Genomic DNA, 17054 nt, shown 5'->3' on the forward strand with positions numbered 1-17054 from the left:
TAATGATTTTCTTACATCATTTTATTATTTATTTTATTTCACGTTTAATTATTTTTTTATGAAAAAAGAAGCTTTATTAGTAATTATTTATGAATTTATCTTAAAATATTATTATCCTAGTGTCAATATATAAACTAAATATTCCATTCACATATAATTTGTTCATTATATTAAATTCCACTTAAAGATTTTGATTAAGTGCTCTTTTTCAAATAACAATCAGGAATCTTACATTTAACCAATTATTAAATACTTTTAAAATAAATTATCAAATCACCAATCTACAAATGGATCGTCTTCTCCAGTTACTTCTTTGGGCATTCTGTAAGAATCAATAAATTCTTCGGCTGGTAAATCCTCTTTCCGTTCCTAAAACAATATAATTATATATAAAATGTACGGGAATATGTGGTGGACTTAATTCCTTTTCAACTAAAGCATCGAAATCCATGGACTCAAACCATTTACATTTTTTAATATCATCTATTCCTTTATGCAAGTTCCCGAACCTTTGAGATGGTTCGGTAACTAGAAGTCTTGAAGTTAAATATTTAGCATCCCTACAAATTATATAAAAAACAAACATACTCATCGTAATGAATCGGGAATTTTAGTTTACATTTAAGTATTTTATCGTACAAACTTTGTGGGTTTGAATCGTAAAATGGTGGATAACCTGCCAGCATTTCATAAATTAGTATTCCCAGAGTCCACCAATCTACAGCTTTTCCATATCCAAGGTGTAAAATGATCTCGGGCGACATGTATTCTGGAGTTCCACAGAGGGTGTAAGTCCTAAACTCAACAACCTTTGCGAATCCGAAATCAGTCAGTTTTAAATAACCATCGAAACAAAGTAAAAGGTTTTCTGGCTTCAAGTCACGATAAATTATATTATTATCGTGTAGATATTCGAACATTGCTGTGACCTGAGCTGCATAGAACATAGCATCATGGGACTCTAAATAATTTTCTTTCCTCAAGTATGTGAAGAAGTCTCCAGATGAAACATATTCCATTACAAGGTACAGATAATGATTATCCTTATAGGAGCCCAGGTGTTTCACTATGAATGGATGGTTGACCGAGGCCAGGAGTTTATTTTCTGAGATGATGTGGTCCACTTGTTTTTGGACTATTAGTGGGTGCTTTTGTAGTCTTTTTACTGCACACAGTTCAAATTCGGAGTTTTCTTCTACCTTTTGTGCTAAAAACACCTTGCCAAACCCTCCTAGATAAATATTAGAATATTAATATCCAACCTTGTCCCAAAACCTTTATGAATTTGAGCGACTTTGGAAGAAATGTGTTTTTGGGAATCGACACGGATTTGATTACGGTATATCTGGCTTTTCTGGAGAATAAATTTTTGAAAGATCTGATTAAGCTTCCAACACATCCTGTAGTTTCTTCGTCTATATACATTGATGAATATATGTTTTAAGTGTGGATCACCTGTCATTATATTTGATTGAAAAATGTTAAATGTGTTATTAAATTAAAATGAGTGTGAAATTTTAGATTATTTTTGTGATTTGTTTAGTTATTGATGTATTTATCAAATCTCTATTAAAAATGGTATAGATACACAAAGTATTTGTTGAAAATACAGAAACATTATAGATAACATTATAAAATATTATATTGATTGAATTAAACAAATTTTAAAAAAGTGATGAACAATATTCATTCTAGTACAAAAACTGCACATGGGAATCTTAAAAGTCAAACTTTAATAAAGAGGGCATTTTAATTAAAATTTAAGATGAACAAAAGATCAATTAAAAAATATTTAAAAAATACATAAATTTATTATTTAATTAGCTAGTGAGATTTGTAAGGCGTGAGTATGAGATACTCTAAATCCATTCAAACCCTCTAATGCGATCTCTGCTTGAGAGGCCATTGAATAATCAACAAAAGCTACAAATCGTCCTTCTATAAATCTACAGCCCCTAAATCCGGGGTATTGTTTGAAGAGCAATTCCAGCGACTCCCTACTCATATCATGAGGTATATTTTGAACAAATAATGAATGAGATTCATCTGTTCCGCTGGATCTTAACTCATCTGGGAAATCTGATATTGGTTTAAATTTCCCTCTATTGGCTTTTGACATCTTATAGTAATCAGATGGTTTGAGTGTTTTGTAAGATCGATTTTTTGCGTATTCAATCTTCAAAACTTTATTTAAAATTTTCCTTCCATTTAATCCTTTTAATGCTGCAGTTGCACTCGATATTTCACTAAAATAATCTTTAAAATATTGAAAAATACCTAAATATTACAAAGGCTTGACCTCTTAACGTCTTCGTTTTTCTAGCTACTATATCCACTATAATTCCATATGGAACAAATAATTCGTAGACTAGTTTCTTCAAAACATCTATATGTATTTGATCATCGAGATTGTATACATATAAGGTTTGGCATGGCAAGATATCCAAAGTGTCATAATTTGTATTCATTTTAATATTATATTAATATCCAACATTAAATATCACAATTATAATTAAATCTAAAATATCTGATTTTATTTAAATGCTATTGTCCAGAAGGCAAAAAAAATACAGGATAATGATACATAAATTGATAGTCTGTCACCGACTACAGAAAATTTTCCCAGAATTCCTGGAAATCCGGATCTTTTAGAATTGAAAAAACCGGGGAAGAACGGTTTCAAGTAACTCGATGTACAAATAGTAAGCAGCAACACCATACACAGAGATGGAAGTTTTAACAATGCGGTCATTATATGAAATAACAGAAAAAATTAACAAATCAAATCACACCATACATATTTACAATAAATTTTAGTGTTGTATAATATAAAAATAAAAATTAATATAATGTCACATGATTGTTATAACTGTATTTAATCAACATAATGGGGAAATAAATAATTATAATGATATATTAATAAATTGATTGGATTCCATTCTGTAAATTTATTAATTTCATTTTATGAAATAATTCTATTAGATAAATTGTTTTTATATAAATTATGAATTTGATCAATTTATTTTTAACACCTGTGTTCTAATTTATCCCATTTTCTTTTTGAGATATTCATTTTAATAGTTTCTTCTGTATATTTGTTTTAATGAAATCTTGTTCTTTTATTCTTTCTTCGTTTGTTTTTTTATCGTAAAATGAATGAGTCTAATTTTCCAGATTGTCATAAATATGACATCACATCAAAGCTTTCTCCATACCTGGAGCCGAAAATGGTGTTGTATGTCTTGGACTGGCTTAGTTCCAAGGATATCTATTCAGCAGATGAATTAAGCTCTACTAGAGAGGAGCTGAACAAAAAATTAGAATCCGTCAAACTGTCAGATGAAGAATTCTCACAAATGGAATCAGATTGTTTGTCTAAAATACAACAATTTAAAATTGTTCTGTCATTATATAAAAAGGACCAATTACATAGAATCAGCTCAACTTTCGAAAAAACAACCGTCCCATCACTGATACAATGGGCGAACACATCATCATTAAATGTCAGTACAGATTTCCCAAGAGATGTCGACGAATTAATTTTAAAGTTAGCAAAAGCGTATTTCGATAGAGAAGATTACGAAAACTGCAAATCGCTGCTAATTTATTACGTCAACTCAGTGTCAAAATATACAGTAGAAGGTTGGAATCTAGAAATAATATTTTCTTCAGGATCATCAACCAAAAAAAAGATGAAGTGTTATTGGGGAATAATAAGTTGTAATATTCTAAGCGTGCTTCTCCCGTCAAGCCATGAAGAATTGCAAGAAATGTCGTCAATGGTAATAGTTCAACAGGACCCAGACAATGATAAGGATGCAACACTCATTGACCAGAGAACGCCCCGATCAGGTGTATACTGTATCTTAAAGTTTGCAGAACTTTTGAACTCAGAAGAACTTAATAGAGATAGAAAGGACCTAATTTTGAAGAGGTGCTGGTTGTTGCACTGGTCACTGTTCTACATATTCAAGTATCACCTAGCCCTGTTCCACCTAAGCAACAAGAACACAAAGTCATTTGAATGGCCACAACTCCAGGAATACTTCTTAGACGAGAGGAACCTGGCAGTTGTAAACCTATTGACTCCACACCTGCTTAGATACTACGCAGTCTACGCAATTCTGAACAGGAATAGGAAGGATCACTTCAGGACAATAAGCAATGTATGTCATTCAATTCTCAATTATTTTAGGTTATTGCAAACACCAAGCATAAATATAATGATACTTTCACATCGTTATTGGGTGCACTCTTCGTTGACTTCAACTTTGAGGCTGCACAAAAACACATTGTTGAAATCAAGGAGGTATTAAAAGTTCACACACATGAATACTTAGGCATGCTACGTTGATGTACTCTTAAACCCTCTGAAGGACGCAATTGAGGAAAGCTCCAGGCACATTATATTTGAAACATACTGTAGGATACATAAATCAATAAACCTAGAGTTAGTTTAAAAATTATTAAAACCCTTTTAGTATAATTGCCCAGAACGTTAACATGACATCATTGGATGCAGAAAGGTGGATTGTAAACATAATAAGACACTCTCACGTCGGTAAGTATTAAATTTGTTAATTCAATTCTTTAGAGGCGAAAATCGATAGTGAAAAAAACTGTGTGGAAATCTCAACTGTACCGCCAAACCTATACCAGCAAGTGATTGAGAAAACTCAAAATTTAACTCTGAGATCAAATATGATCCTACAGAATCTCTCACAAATGACACCAAATTCTGATAATTCGCTTCAAAATCTGAGGAATTCTGATTTAGGGGACAGGAATCTCCAGAGAAGACTATTTGTACATAACCAGCAAAAAAAGAACCAATACAAATTTAACCAAGGCAAAGAATATCAACGAGCTGAACAGGAATCACTGTGGTGAATATTTTTCTAATATATTAGAGTTTTATTTGTAAATATCATATTAATTTATCTAAATGTACATACGTGCTATAAATATCAACATAACTAAGTAAAGGTATATTTATGAAATAAGTTGAACAAAAATATGTATAATTAAATAAAAAAGAAAATGTGGACGACCGGGGCATCGATCCCCGTACCTCTCGCATGCCAAGCGAGCGCTCTACCATTTGAGCTAGCCGCCCTCACATAAAAAGCGTAATTTCTGATTTAACTGGATCAAAAAAACTAAAAACAAAGAAAAAACGGTATATTTAATTAACAAATTATACTGGATCTTATAATTGATGATGTTAAAAAATAATGTAGTGGAATGTAAAGATATGAAGATTTTTATGGAATCAATAACAAAACTTAAATATTAACCCAGTTCTATATAGAATTCAATTATTAATCAACGAAAAAGCATAGATGTGTACGTAAAAACAAAGCTATAAGCGAAAACAGGAGGACATTGTGTAGATCTTGAATCCCAACATCTATAAATTATAAAATATTACCCATTTTTGGGCCCATAAACACAGTTTTCCTTTATAGATACATTTAATAATGTTTAATCTTAGATATTTACAGTCCAGATACATATTTTTTGTACATCACGTATTTTGTGTACCAGGAATCACCAATCTCCATATCATCTTAATTTTAATGTTTATAACCACTTTATCCTATAGATATATTATCTCTAAAATATTTATGATTTACTGTTGCCACTATTTTAAAATTTAAAGAAGATTGTACACCTGAGCTGCAATTTATGTACGTATGCTTAAATTTTTTTCATCACTTTTATCTTCTCAGAATTCCTGAATCTTCCTTTTGAAATATTTCCTATTTTGTAACATGTGACTTAATTTTCACATCTTAACAACTTGTACAATTTTGTTCGTTTATTACACATTGCGCTTCTAAGATATGGCCTCGGAAACATCGGAAGAGAGTGTTTGTGGAATCAACAATCAATTAGAATCCATAAATGATCCTAGAATTAAATCGTTCTTCTCAGAACTTGAAACACTAGGAGATATCACCAAATCCATTTATGGAAAAACAATTGATAGAGTCAATGTAGGATTGTCAAAGGTTGGGGCTAGACCAGTAAGCGGAATAAGAGGATTGTATTTTAACAAGGGGATGTGGAAAGTGAAATATTTCGACAACGACTACGAAGTAGTTACATGCCTCTTTAGATACGACGACACTGATAAACTTATCAAGACATATCACATCGCTCGCTCATTTCTGAACAAAGTTATCGAATACAATCGACACATAAATGAAGATGATGGAACGATTTTGGATGAATTGACCAACGATCAATTAATCGAACTGGATAAAAGAAAAAGTAAGGTAACTTATGAAATCACTTCCCGACCTTATTTGTCGGATTTATGTGATAAAAATGATCCTATGATCATTGAAAACCTAAGTTTGAAGAGGACCAGAAAAACCCAACCAACCAATTTTGTCCAAAAGCCTTACTACAGAGACAATGAGGTTAAAAGGAAGAAAAGAGAAGCACCAGAACCCACAAACAATTTTGACCTCCAGGCTATCATGGCATCCAGAAACGTAGGAACAGGGATTAAAAATAGAAAATTGCCCAAATTCGAGGCCAAAATCTTAAAATACAGCAATTTCAGCACCATTGATATGATTCATGATATGATCGACAAAAATTGTGAAGCCAAATTATGTGATCATGGAAAAATTTATTCCATAAAGCAGAAAAATTGCGAATTCAGATCAATCGACCAATCAGGTAATTGAACAGTTTAAACATACATTAGATCTAATGTTAATCAAATGTGTATTTATTTTCAACTAATTTAATTTTAGAAAAATCTTCTGAGAATACGATAGGCCAAGCCGCAGTAAAACATGTAAGTTTACAAAATTGTTGAAAACACATCTAGGAAATGATTAATGGTTCAAAGAGGGAAAACAATTGTGAATCCCAGAAATCTAAAGAACGGAAAACAAAATCCCCAAATGATGAATATATGTTTATTATTAAGTCGTATAACTTCGACAATTGCTTCAAAAAGTAGTTAACTCATACGAGTAAGAATCTCAAATGCAGTAATTCAAGGATCACTAAATAAAGTGTATTGTAACATAACGAAATGTACTATAAATGTATATTTAAAAGATTCTTGAATTAAATATGTATCAATATAGTTCTGTAAAGTAAAATATAGCTATTAGGATAAAAATGAGATAACTAAATTGGAAATGAATGACATGTTTGTTTCAAATTGTAAAATATTAATCTTATATTGTAAATATATAAATTATTTACATTTGTGTTTTAGATTTTCAATACACCACAAATACCTTAATTTTATCTAATATCCATTTTATTATATTCTTGAATTTTACAATATTTTAAATATAATTTTTAAATAAAACATGGCGTCCCGTGTTTTAGATATTCTTTCGCTTTATAATCGCAACCAAGAGGCTACTTTATATATTGGTTAGATTCTATACTATATTTAAGTTTTATTCTCACCAAATATCCTTTAATTTAGTACATAATTTAATTTTTATTTTTAAAAAATGATTTATACAGGTAATCTCGATTTACAAGCCGATGAGGAACTACTTTGGGAATTTTTTATGCAAGCAGGAAGAGTTAAGAGCATTAACATCCCGAGAGATAAAGTTACCGGACAACATCAAGGTTGTTTTGGATTTTAATATCTTTTATAGGGTTTGGATTCGTGGAATATGAAACTGAAACCGACGCAGACTACGCACTTAAGATACTCAACTTCGTCAAATTATACCATAAGCCCTTGAAACTGAACAAGGCTTCAAAAGATAAGGAAATAAGAGAGGTAATTTTTGTGGATTCAAATGTTATTAGGTGGGAGCAAAGCTATTTGTCGGTAACCTGGACGATGAGGTTGATGAAAGACTACTACACGATACTTTCTCGGCATTCGGACGCGTTTTATCAGCCAAGGTAATTGATATTTATGTAATTCCTCTTAGTTGGTGAGGTCTGAGACCTCAGGCAAGACTTACGCAATTGTGTCATTTGACGACTTTGAGGCAAGTGATGCGGCACTTCGTACCATGAACGGCCAGTTTTTGTGCAATAAACCAATACACGTATCATACGCATATAAAGAGGACACAAAAGGTAAATAAACTTAAAAATGACTTTATTTAGGAGAACGACACGGAGGAGCTGCTGAAAGACTGATTGCTTCAAAGAGGCCAAAAGATTATAGTAAGCACATGGCAGCAGCACAGTCACATATGCCAATAGCAAATACATTTGTACCTCCACAAATGCCCATGTACCCAGTCATGAGTATGTTTCATATTAATTAATAAATTGTAGATGCGCCTGGAGTAATAATGCCTGCCATGCAGCAGAGCATGGTCAATCCTCCACTATTACCTCAACCTAATATGGGAGCACTTCCGGTGGGAATGCCTCCACTGCCTATGCAGAACCAAGTCCCAGTCATTCCCCAAACAATGCCTCAGCCGCAAATGTTTAACATGAATTAATTTAATCAGATTTATACTCTAATAATTATTGTGGAAGAGTCCACTCTATCGGTTCCTGCTCAGTTTTCTTCAGATAGGCATTACATTTATTAAAGTGGTCGCATCCTGAAAATTATGTTAAATTTAACAAAACCTTTAAAATGCTTAATTGAAAGCGGTGAGGGGTGGCCGCATGTCAAAACAAAGTGTTTGGTGGGTGATATGCTTGAACATTTCTGTTGAGCTGAACGGCCTAACAAGTATAAATTAAATATATAGTATATACCCCAAAGAAGAAACACTACGTGTTCCCTTTTCTCGTTTATTATGTTTATGACCTTATCTGTGAAGGTATCCCACCCCTAAAAATAATTTGTTGGGACAGACTTACGTAGGATTTGTGTGACATGGGCTGACTGTCAACCACTGTGAGTATGCTGTTGAGCAGAAAGACGCCCTGAGAAGCCCATGAACTTAAATCTCCATGAATACTCGTAGTTCCAATTTCCGATAAAATATTTCTAAGGCTAGGAGGAAGTACCACTCCTCTTGGAACGGAAAAGCAAAGTCCCTGTAAACAAAAAAATCTAAAATCAATTTATACCATTGCTTGTCTTGGTTGATGATATGGGTCTTGACCTACTATAACAACTTTGATCTTAGATAACCTATAAAGTATAAAAACAACATACTAACGGCGTTAGCTTAAATGCGTTAAAGACCAAATGTGCAGGCGGATAAATCTTTTTAGAATTCCTTTCACTCAAAACTTTGTTCCACAAGCTATTAAAATACGGTTTTTTAATCTCGGAATGGAGAGCAACAAACCTACAAATAAATTAGGTAATAAGCTAGTGGTCACCATTCATCTCCGAGAAGATCCTTCAAAGAATCAGAAAATTTGTCATCGGTCTTTGAAGAATCAGGTGAAGTAGTTACAGCAACATATGTTTTACCTGGAAACTCAGTAGAAATTGAATTGTGCAGGTGTTTTTTATTTGGAAGATCAGTTTTGGTTTCAAAAAAGTCTGTAATAAGCCTCTTGCTCATCCTACAAAACAAATATGTGTTGAGAATCCTGACAAAATTCATAAATATAATGTTTCCATTTATAATAAATTACATTTCGATTAAATATTAGTGATTTTTGTGTATTTATTCATAATGGAGGGTATGTGTTTTATTAAGTTTATTTCATTTCATATAATTTGTTATTTAAACATGTATAATTAACTCAAATGTAATAAAATTTTAATTTTTTTGTTATGGATTTTTCAACCTTGTTATATGAAGCCATTGATACCCAAAACAACCATTTTAAAAATCCAGAGGATGATCAAAAAAATGACAAAGAAGATCCTCTTATAACATTGGCACTTGATGTACTTAAAAGGGATAGTGAGAAGGTAGCCTTGCTAAGGTTAAAAGGCTTTGAAAGGGTTGATATTGAGCGCAGTAGCGGAAAACATTCAGTAGTTTGTCGCCATTGGCTCAAAGGGATGTGTATGAAGGGTGAATTCTGTGATTTTTTACATCAGCTTGTATATTCAAGGATGCCTCCTTGTAAATCTGTTGAGAAAAACTCTTTTTGTACTGATAGATTAAAGGGCTGTTGTATATTTAAGCATACTGGTGATGATGAATCTACCGATTTTCTCGGATCAAAGGTAAATTTTAACTTATAAATAAATTTTAGGAAAATAAAAATGATCTTGACCACTCGGATGACCTTTCATACAAAAATGATCTTGAGAAGTTCACACATGCCTTTAACTCTGCTCTACTGTTCGCATTTCCAAGGATTGTATAATATTTTTAACTATATCCACATAACAATGTTATTATAATAAAATAAAAATAAATACATAAGTATATATTTATTATTTAGTATATTAGTCTATATGTTCATTTTGTCTTCGATATGGCTGTGGATTCCACCAATTCCGAACTCATTTGTTGGTTTTTCTGTATTCATATAGTCAAATGACTCTAAAGTGTCCAGTTTATCCATTAAAATTTCCAGTGAAAGCATACTACTTGTGATTCCAGGGAGTCTGGTTGATTGTGAGCACATATTTCTCTCTATAGAATTCTTTAAAGCATGCTGTGATCCAAAACATTTAGCGATTCTATTATTTTCCTCAATAGTTGTTTTTTTCAAATGGTTATAGTCGATATCGTGTATCGGATGAGATTCATTAAGTTTGAAAGGTACGTTGTCCTTTTCAAAATTATCAAGAAAACTGTTTGGAAAACAATTTAAATCGATATTTACACCAGAAATTTTGGTATTTTCCATATTTAATGTGTAAATATAAAATATGTAAAAATTATATTGTGATGAACATAATTAAATCATAGTATATCAAGAAAATTATGAGGTGTTACGAAAAATAAAGCAAACATAAATGATGTATAATAATAAATGTGATAAGTTCTTATAATTTTTAAAAATGTAAATAAAATTAAATTAATTATTAGTATTTAGAAAATTATTAGAGAATAAAACAACTCATAAAAACTTGATAAATTAACATGGGATTTAAATAATAAATAGGAATTCTGTCGTTTCTTTTGTTTTTGTTTAAATTTTATAAATGTGATCTAGATTTGGATGTATGAGAATATATTGGCACATTTATTTCCCCACCACTGCCTTCAAGCCCCAGCTATGTGAACTTAAATGAGCAGATTTATATTGAATATATTTATCGTCACACGTTTTACGTTTGAATCTACAATTAATTTGTAAGTCTATATATATCCAATAAAATATTCTTTAATATTTCCAGTTTAATCTGTCTATATTATACAGTTCTAGAGATTCTATATTTTTTATCATTTTTTTCTTCAAATCATAATTCACATCATAGGTAAATTAACTCTGAAGTTTTATAAATGGCTCTTAAGTACGTTGCAAGTTACCTTTTAGCCGTTACTTGCGGTAACGAAAGCCCATCGAAAGATGACGTCAGAGATGTACTGAACTCAGTTGGATCAGAAGTAGACGAAGATGCCTTGAGTGCATTTTTCTCAGCTGTTTCAGGAAAGGTTGTCCACGAGGTAATTGATATTAAAAACAATTTAGTTTAGACCATAAGTGCTGGTCTTGATAAGCTTCAGACATTACCAGCTGGAGGAGGCGTTTCAGTAGCTTCTACAGTCCAAGCTTCAGGATCTTCAGGTACCTAGAATAATTAATAATTTAAACTTTAGAAAAACAAGAAGAAGCAAAGAAGGAAGCTGAGCCTGAGGAGGAAGAAGATGATATGGGATTCTCACTTTTTGACTAATTTCAATACTATTAGTCAAAAAATCGTACCCTTTTCCAATCCTTAATTTTTTTAATTTATTTCTACACCACAACATTTACATTGCAATCATTATTAATACATTCATATCTTCATTATGTATATTTGTAAAGTAATTCATTTCCAGTAAAATATAACAATTAATTTACTATATATTATTTAAATAAAGATGTTTTGTGATTCTAACCTAGAATCTTTGGAGGAATCACTTGAAAAGTTCTTCTCCATGAATGGAACAGGTATCACAAATTCCAGATTTTATCCAGATAATGTGTAAATAATGTATAACATATATTCAACAGATGGTGGTGAATGCAAAATAATCATCATTACTTCGGGAGGAACAACAGTAAACCTGGACCACTTCGGTATCAGGTTCATTGATAACTTCTCAACAGGGACTAGAGGGTCTGAAATAGCAGAGTAAGTTTATAAATCTTAGTGTGTACAAGGTTTTTCCTTATGAATGACTATCTGGTGATTTTCATTTCAAGAAGGAACTGTAATCTGCCATTTCTAAAGTCATTGTTCAATAACGATAAGCCATATCAACTACTCGATAGCTTTAGCGTAACAAACGATTCAAGTTTTAAGTGTAAGTTCAATGAAAATAAAACGGTTTAGTTGAACCAACTGAAGAGTTTAAGTCCTTGGTACTTAGAGACCTTAACTCATATAAACAGGTTTGTTGACTGATTAATGACAACATGTTAGTACAAATCAAGACTCTTTTTACAATATTTCACAACTTTGTCTGAATATAGAGAATCATTAAAGTAAGTGTTGGGACTTTTGGACATATTGAGATTTTAGTGTAATAATTAAGTGTTGTAATAAGTTCAAGGAGAATGTAGCATACTGTCTGGTCGCAGCGGCGTCAGACTTCAAATTCTCATACGACTCTCTGGTAACAATCCAGTGTAATTTAGTCTATTAGATGAAGGAAAAGTTTTCGTCCAAAAATGTAGTTAACCTGGTTCTAGAACCCTTACCAAAAGTAAGGTATTTTGAGACTTTACCATAATCGTAATTATTCAGGAAGATGATCCGGGAAATCTGTGGTGATTATCCCATGTTGTGTTGCTTTAAAATGTCTACAAACGAGTCTGACGGAGAAAAATCATCCCGCGAAATGCTTTTGAAGCCCACCGCAGCTGATATGGTACAAGCACACTCCACAATTTACTCTAGGTCGTCTGTAACATATTCGCGAAAAGACTCACGAACGTGAGCATATACTCTGAAGGAGAAAGCAAGGAACTTGAGTCAAGTGTAAGTTTCATTCTTAAACACATTCCTAGCCATGCGAGCTAAACCGGCTGATTTCTCAGGAGATTTTGAACAAGCACCTCGAGAAAATTTCATCCTTTAAGTAATTTATTGTATTTAATGATGTAAAGTTCTAATTATATTATACATGGGTTTTATTAATCATTTAACTTGCAAATTGTCATCCTTCGGAGGCACGTCGTCATTGGAATACTCGAACCTGTCAACTTTGGACATTTGGACCTGGAACGCAGGGACTTGAAGGTGACCGCACGAGCAATTCCGACCATGCCATGAGAAGGAACCCAACTTTGCATTGCAGTTATCGTTACTGCAGAGCATCTTGCCGCTCTGCAACTCTAGATCCTTCATCCACATCATCGGTTCAATGAAAATGCTGTTACATTCAGAGGCTTTGTGTTGTTTTCCATTTTCTTCATGTTTAATGATGTTGTTATCAGAAAAGAGGGTAGTTCTGCAGGTTTTGCAGGAATATACAAATTGGGGATCCTTCTCTGTTTCCAAATTCAGGTTATGTCTGTTCCTAAGATAACTGTCTAGTGTTTTTAGGTAGTAGTTGAAGAACACATTCTCGTCCTCGATCTTGAACCCGTTTTTATAATACAAGATCATCTGGTATTCGAAGTAATGGCTTATTGCAGTCTTTGGGTGGACAGACTTCATGTACCTTTTAACTTCCAGGAAAGGCCTTTTCCACTTCCTCATCAAATAAGAACATATTAATGAAGTGCTTCTACACAGTCCCAGCTGACTAAAAATTAATCGTTAATATTATAAAATTATTTAACAAACCAGTGAACATAAACTAATCCTTTTTCCAGCGATAGTATGTATTCAAATAACCTGAAAATCCCCTTTAATCATTTTTAAACTTACTCATATGAAAATTTAAATGCTTTGTAGAATCTTTCTTCAGGTTGGTCATCTGCGAATATAATTGAATGTAATACAAACATGGGCCCATCCTCAAACTCGACATCAGATTCATCATCTTTTGAGGGTAAAACGAGGTCAAAATGCAAATTTAAATAGGAATTTGATAAATTGCTATTATACAAATCCGATAACTTTTCATCTTTTACTGCAAAGTGTTTATTCTCTCTTGAACTTCTCACTTGACACCAATATGGCACATCGTGGCAAACTGAAACGATTGCAGTATTAACATTTTGTACGGAATCCGACTCAACATTACATTTTTTGAATGTTTCTATATACTCATCTGATTTTGTTGGCAAGAATAGTTTATTAACCGCGTTAAAACTTCCAACGTGTAATCCTTCAATTATCTTGACCATTAAGTTGATTAAATAGAATACAAATATAAAAATAAATAATTTACAAGTAATAGGATGTAAACTTCATTCAAGCTAATATATAAATATTTTCATTGTTATCGTGGCATCTTGGGTATTAAAATCTAATAACTGGGTTCTCATATTTACTTTTTTATACATAAATATCATCTGTGCATTATAATTGTTTTGATTTGTTTGAATTTGACTAAAATTGGTTTCTATTCTTTTTTTATTACAATTATTCTGACTACAGTGTGTTACACATTCTAAGATGAATGTAATTTATTTTATCAAAATTAACTTATATGTATCATAAGCGAAATAACATGAATGATCTTAATGAAAACGAACGTGAGGAGCTTCAGCACTTTATTAACATTTTATACTCCTTTATGTCATACAAGAGGGACGGATCTGTCGAGGTTGAACGGGTATATAGGTCATATAACCTTCTTTCTGAGGATGATAAAAAGCTCCTCATAGAATCTCCCGCAGCCAAGTCAATAAAGATGCTAAAGGCCATTATTACTAATCAAAACTTTATAATTTCTATGGTTTCTGGAATTATTAATTTCGATAATTATGAAGGGAAGATGGACAAGTTGTACCTCGAAAATGAGAACAAGTACACTAACGAAGATGTCATTAGGGAACTTCGTATCATTGTAAAGAATACTTCCTTCTGTAACACACCCGAAAATCTTGACGACTCTGAGATAAATCCAACCACTGATCCTGTGGTTTTACATAGGAATGGAAATTGGGTATGATTTATCAACTTTATTAATTTAATTTAACATAATTTTTAGGTCCGAACTACTTTACGGCAGTTTGTTAGGGATTGGTCTGATGAAGGGGAATACGAACGCAATCAATGCTTCAAACCACTTTTGGATGCTCTTAAGCGTAAATTACCAATCAAAGATCCAAAGAATCCTCCATTGTAATTGAATTTTAGATTTGTAAATTAATTTTTCAGAATTCTTTGTCCTGGTTGTGGACTTGGTCGACTTCCATTTGAGGTTTTGAGGTTAGGTTACTCTAGTCAAGGGAACGAGTTTTCTTATTTCATGCTTATTGGTATTTATATTTCTATTTTCATTTTTATTTAGGTTCAAACTTTATTATTAATCATTCTATTAAGCCTAGGACTTTCAAAATCTTTCCTTATTGTCTTGATACTAGTAACAGGTTTGTTCTTTATAAATTTAGATGAAACAGAATTTCTAACGATGACCATTTAAAGGAAGTTTATATACCTGACGTTTCACCATCGAGCTTTAATTTTGAGTCACATAATTTTTCTATTTGTGCTGGTGAGTTTACGGAGGCCTACGATGACTTCTTTGAATACTTTGACGGGATTCTTACATGTTTCTTTTTGGACACAGCCAAGAATGTTATTTCTTACATTCGAACTATTGCCAAGATTATAAAAAAAGGAGGGTTGTGGGCAAATATTGGTCCCCTTCTTTATCATTACGCTGATTTAACTCATAATTCAATCGAGTTGGCCTGGAATGAGATTGAGAAAATAATCTCGAACTGGTTTACTATTGAGAATGTTGAAATAAAGGATGCTAATTATACTTCTAACTCCCTGAGTATGATGAAAACTCAGTACAAGTGTATATATTTCGAGGCGATAAGGAACGATGTTGAAGTTTTCGGCAAATCAATAACATTTTAATCATCGCATATTATTTCAAACAAAAACTACAAATGTGAAATATGATAACATGGCGTGAATAAATGTATCTATTTATTTTATTTCTAAAATTTGTATTGTGTCGACTGTGTGTAGGGTTTTACTAGATATTTTAAATTTCATTATCTATGATTATTTGCCTGGATTCCTCCTGTAAATTTATTTGTTTTGTTATGTTTTATTAATATTGTACTTTGTCAGGTTCATCATAGGGGATTTCACCATCCTTCTTATCGCAGTGGCTGTTGCTACTAACGCTTTTGTTAAAAATTCCAATTTTAAAAACAATATATCGTCTTCACTATTATATCCCAACTCCTCTGGCGCACAATCTACCTTTTCTGAAAGGTATAACGTGCCGAGTAACCAGAGTTTCGATAGGGGAGAAGGTCTAGAAGAATCATCAACAGCTGGATTCTCAAAGTTATTCGCACATAGATATAAATATGTCCAAGTAACTCTAGAGAAGGATACACCTAACGTGGGTAAAAAGGGTATGTTGAATAAAAATAATTAGTAAATAAATAGCTAACAATCTGTTCAGGTGAGGTTGTTCATGTAAACAGAAGTTTCGCTTTTAATTATCTAGTACCATTTGGATTCGCGAGGTATACAACGAGATCTGAACTCGTAGGAATCGCACTCGATAGAGACTACAAAGACGCTCTGGCAAATATTAGAAGAACATCAGCACTTCAACTCAAGGATAAAATCGGAAAGAACCTATTGCTTGAATTCCAAATCCCTTCATCAAGCAGGAACCCAGATGAACTTAACTCACCATTGAGACCAATACATATAATTAATAGACTGAGAGATATTAAAATTCTGGGCCCACTTGACATGTTAAGGGAGCAGGATGTAAAAATACACACTGAAACAGGGCTGATTTCTAAATTTGGAGTGTACAAAGTAACGCTAATTCTAGATAAGGACATTGAATCATCAATTAAAGTTTCAGTAACGGATATTCCAATTTCCTCAGTAGTTTTCAAGACAACTAAATGAA

The 17054-nt window shown here is 32.3% G+C and overlaps 14 protein-coding genes across 14 annotated transcripts, besides 6 other annotated features; 8 read left to right on the top strand and 6 right to left on the bottom strand.

Moving 5' to 3' along the window:
* Positions 1–273: 273 nt before the first annotated feature.
* TA12860 (cAMP-dependent protein kinase catalytic subunit, putative) lies at positions 274–1425 on the bottom strand (the record flags this gene model as incomplete). Its single annotated transcript, XM_947244.1, has 4 exons — positions 274–369; positions 401–560; positions 589–1231; positions 1263–1425. 4 exons carry the CDS (start codon positions 1423–1425, stop codon positions 274–276), a joined length of 1062 nt encoding a protein of 353 aa, XP_952337.1.
* Positions 1426–1816: 391 nt separating this feature from the next.
* Positions 1817–2468, bottom strand: TA12855 (U1/2 small nuclear ribonucleoprotein, putative; the record flags this gene model as incomplete). Its single annotated transcript, XM_947245.1, has 2 exons — positions 1817–2246; positions 2278–2468. 2 exons carry the CDS (start codon positions 2466–2468, stop codon positions 1817–1819), a joined length of 621 nt encoding a protein of 206 aa, XP_952338.1.
* A 65-nt stretch (positions 2469–2533) lies between these two features.
* TA12850 (uncharacterized protein) lies at positions 2534–2752 on the bottom strand (the record flags this gene model as incomplete). The annotated part of the gene is made up of 1 exon (XM_947246.1): positions 2534–2752. The coding sequence occupies one exon, from the start codon at positions 2750–2752 to the stop codon at positions 2534–2536; it is 219 nt and encodes a 72-aa protein (XP_952339.1).
* Positions 2540–2596: a sequence feature (2 probable transmembrane helices predicted for TA12850 by TMHMM2.0 at aa 10-32 and 53-71).
* Positions 2657–2725: a sequence feature (2 probable transmembrane helices predicted for TA12850 by TMHMM2.0 at aa 10-32 and 53-71).
* Positions 2690–2752: a sequence feature (Signal peptide predicted for TA12850 by SignalP 2.0 HMM (Signal peptide probability 0.980, signal anchor probability 0.019) with cleavage site probability 0.363 between residues 21 and 22).
* A 400-nt stretch (positions 2753–3152) lies between these two features.
* On the top strand, positions 3153–4890 carry TA12845 (eukaryotic translation initiation factor 3, subunit 6, putative; the record flags this gene model as incomplete). The annotated part of the gene is made up of 5 exons (XM_947247.1): positions 3153–4166; positions 4196–4309; positions 4341–4450; positions 4482–4561; positions 4595–4890. The coding sequence occupies 5 exons, from the start codon at positions 3153–3155 to the stop codon at positions 4888–4890; spliced, it is 1614 nt and encodes a 537-aa protein (XP_952340.1).
* Positions 4891–5043: 153 nt separating this feature from the next.
* Positions 5044–5116, top strand: a tRNA.
* Positions 5117–5846: 730 nt separating this feature from the next.
* TA12840 (uncharacterized protein) lies at positions 5847–6982 on the top strand (the record flags this gene model as incomplete). The annotated part of the gene is made up of 3 exons (XM_947248.1): positions 5847–6693; positions 6771–6814; positions 6848–6982. 3 exons carry the CDS (start codon positions 5847–5849, stop codon positions 6980–6982), a joined length of 1026 nt encoding a protein of 341 aa, XP_952341.1.
* Positions 6983–7343: 361 nt separating this feature from the next.
* TA12835 (splicing factor 3b subunit 4, putative) lies at positions 7344–8459 on the top strand (the record flags this gene model as incomplete). The annotated part of the gene is made up of 7 exons (XM_947249.1): positions 7344–7410; positions 7507–7617; positions 7647–7774; positions 7804–7902; positions 7932–8082; positions 8113–8256; positions 8287–8459. 7 exons carry the CDS (start codon positions 7344–7346, stop codon positions 8457–8459), a joined length of 873 nt encoding a protein of 290 aa, XP_952342.1.
* A 25-nt stretch (positions 8460–8484) lies between these two features.
* TA12830 (uracil-DNA glycosylase, putative) lies at positions 8485–9530 on the bottom strand (the record flags this gene model as incomplete). Its single annotated transcript, XM_947250.1, has 7 exons — positions 8485–8564; positions 8593–8691; positions 8725–8800; positions 8830–9009; positions 9043–9106; positions 9135–9266; positions 9301–9530. 7 exons carry the CDS (start codon positions 9528–9530, stop codon positions 8485–8487), a joined length of 861 nt encoding a protein of 286 aa, XP_952343.1.
* Positions 9531–9703: 173 nt separating this feature from the next.
* On the top strand, positions 9704–10248 carry TA12825 (uncharacterized protein; the record flags this gene model as incomplete). Its single annotated transcript, XM_947251.1, has 2 exons — positions 9704–10105; positions 10135–10248. The coding sequence occupies 2 exons, from the start codon at positions 9704–9706 to the stop codon at positions 10246–10248; spliced, it is 516 nt and encodes a 171-aa protein (XP_952344.1).
* Positions 10249–10335: 87 nt separating this feature from the next.
* TA12820 (uncharacterized protein) lies at positions 10336–10737 on the bottom strand (the record flags this gene model as incomplete). Its single annotated transcript, XM_947252.1, has 1 exon — positions 10336–10737. The coding sequence occupies one exon, from the start codon at positions 10735–10737 to the stop codon at positions 10336–10338; it is 402 nt and encodes a 133-aa protein (XP_952345.1).
* Positions 10738–11336: 599 nt separating this feature from the next.
* Positions 11337–11731, top strand: TA12815 (60S acidic ribosomal protein p2, putative; the record flags this gene model as incomplete). The annotated part of the gene is made up of 3 exons (XM_947253.1): positions 11337–11501; positions 11532–11622; positions 11655–11731. The coding sequence occupies 3 exons, from the start codon at positions 11337–11339 to the stop codon at positions 11729–11731; spliced, it is 333 nt and encodes a 110-aa protein (XP_952346.1).
* A 187-nt stretch (positions 11732–11918) lies between these two features.
* TA12810 (uncharacterized protein) lies at positions 11919–12980 on the top strand (the record flags this gene model as incomplete). Its single annotated transcript, XM_947254.1, has 8 exons — positions 11919–11988; positions 12052–12172; positions 12202–12344; positions 12374–12432; positions 12464–12525; positions 12563–12656; positions 12687–12751; positions 12788–12980. The coding sequence occupies 8 exons, from the start codon at positions 11919–11921 to the stop codon at positions 12978–12980; spliced, it is 807 nt and encodes a 268-aa protein (XP_952347.1).
* A 200-nt stretch (positions 12981–13180) lies between these two features.
* Positions 13181–14337, bottom strand: TA12800 (dual-specificity phosphatase, putative; the record flags this gene model as incomplete). The annotated part of the gene is made up of 3 exons (XM_947255.1): positions 13181–13790; positions 13832–13882; positions 13916–14337. The coding sequence occupies 3 exons, from the start codon at positions 14335–14337 to the stop codon at positions 13181–13183; spliced, it is 1083 nt and encodes a 360-aa protein (XP_952348.1).
* Positions 14338–14642: 305 nt separating this feature from the next.
* On the top strand, positions 14643–16027 carry TA12795 (uncharacterized protein; the record flags this gene model as incomplete). Its single annotated transcript, XM_947256.1, has 5 exons — positions 14643–15101; positions 15147–15280; positions 15317–15417; positions 15450–15528; positions 15559–16027. The coding sequence occupies 5 exons, from the start codon at positions 14643–14645 to the stop codon at positions 16025–16027; spliced, it is 1242 nt and encodes a 413-aa protein (XP_952349.1).
* Positions 16028–16089: 62 nt separating this feature from the next.
* Positions 16090–17053, top strand: TA12790 (50s ribosomal protein L9, putative; the record flags this gene model as incomplete). The annotated part of the gene is made up of 3 exons (XM_947257.1): positions 16090–16142; positions 16247–16539; positions 16590–17053. 3 exons carry the CDS (start codon positions 16090–16092, stop codon positions 17051–17053), a joined length of 810 nt encoding a protein of 269 aa, XP_952350.1.
* Positions 16123–16142: a sequence feature (1 probable transmembrane helix predicted for TA12790 by TMHMM2.0 at aa 12-34).
* Positions 16247–16295: a sequence feature (1 probable transmembrane helix predicted for TA12790 by TMHMM2.0 at aa 12-34).
* Position 17054: the final 1 nt, after the last annotated feature.

Source organism: Theileria annulata, chromosome 2, assembly GCF_000003225.4.
Source record: "Theileria annulata chromosome 2, complete sequence, *** SEQUENCING IN PROGRESS ***".
In the NCBI taxonomy this organism is placed as follows: domain Eukaryota; phylum Apicomplexa; class Aconoidasida; order Piroplasmida; family Theileriidae; genus Theileria; species Theileria annulata.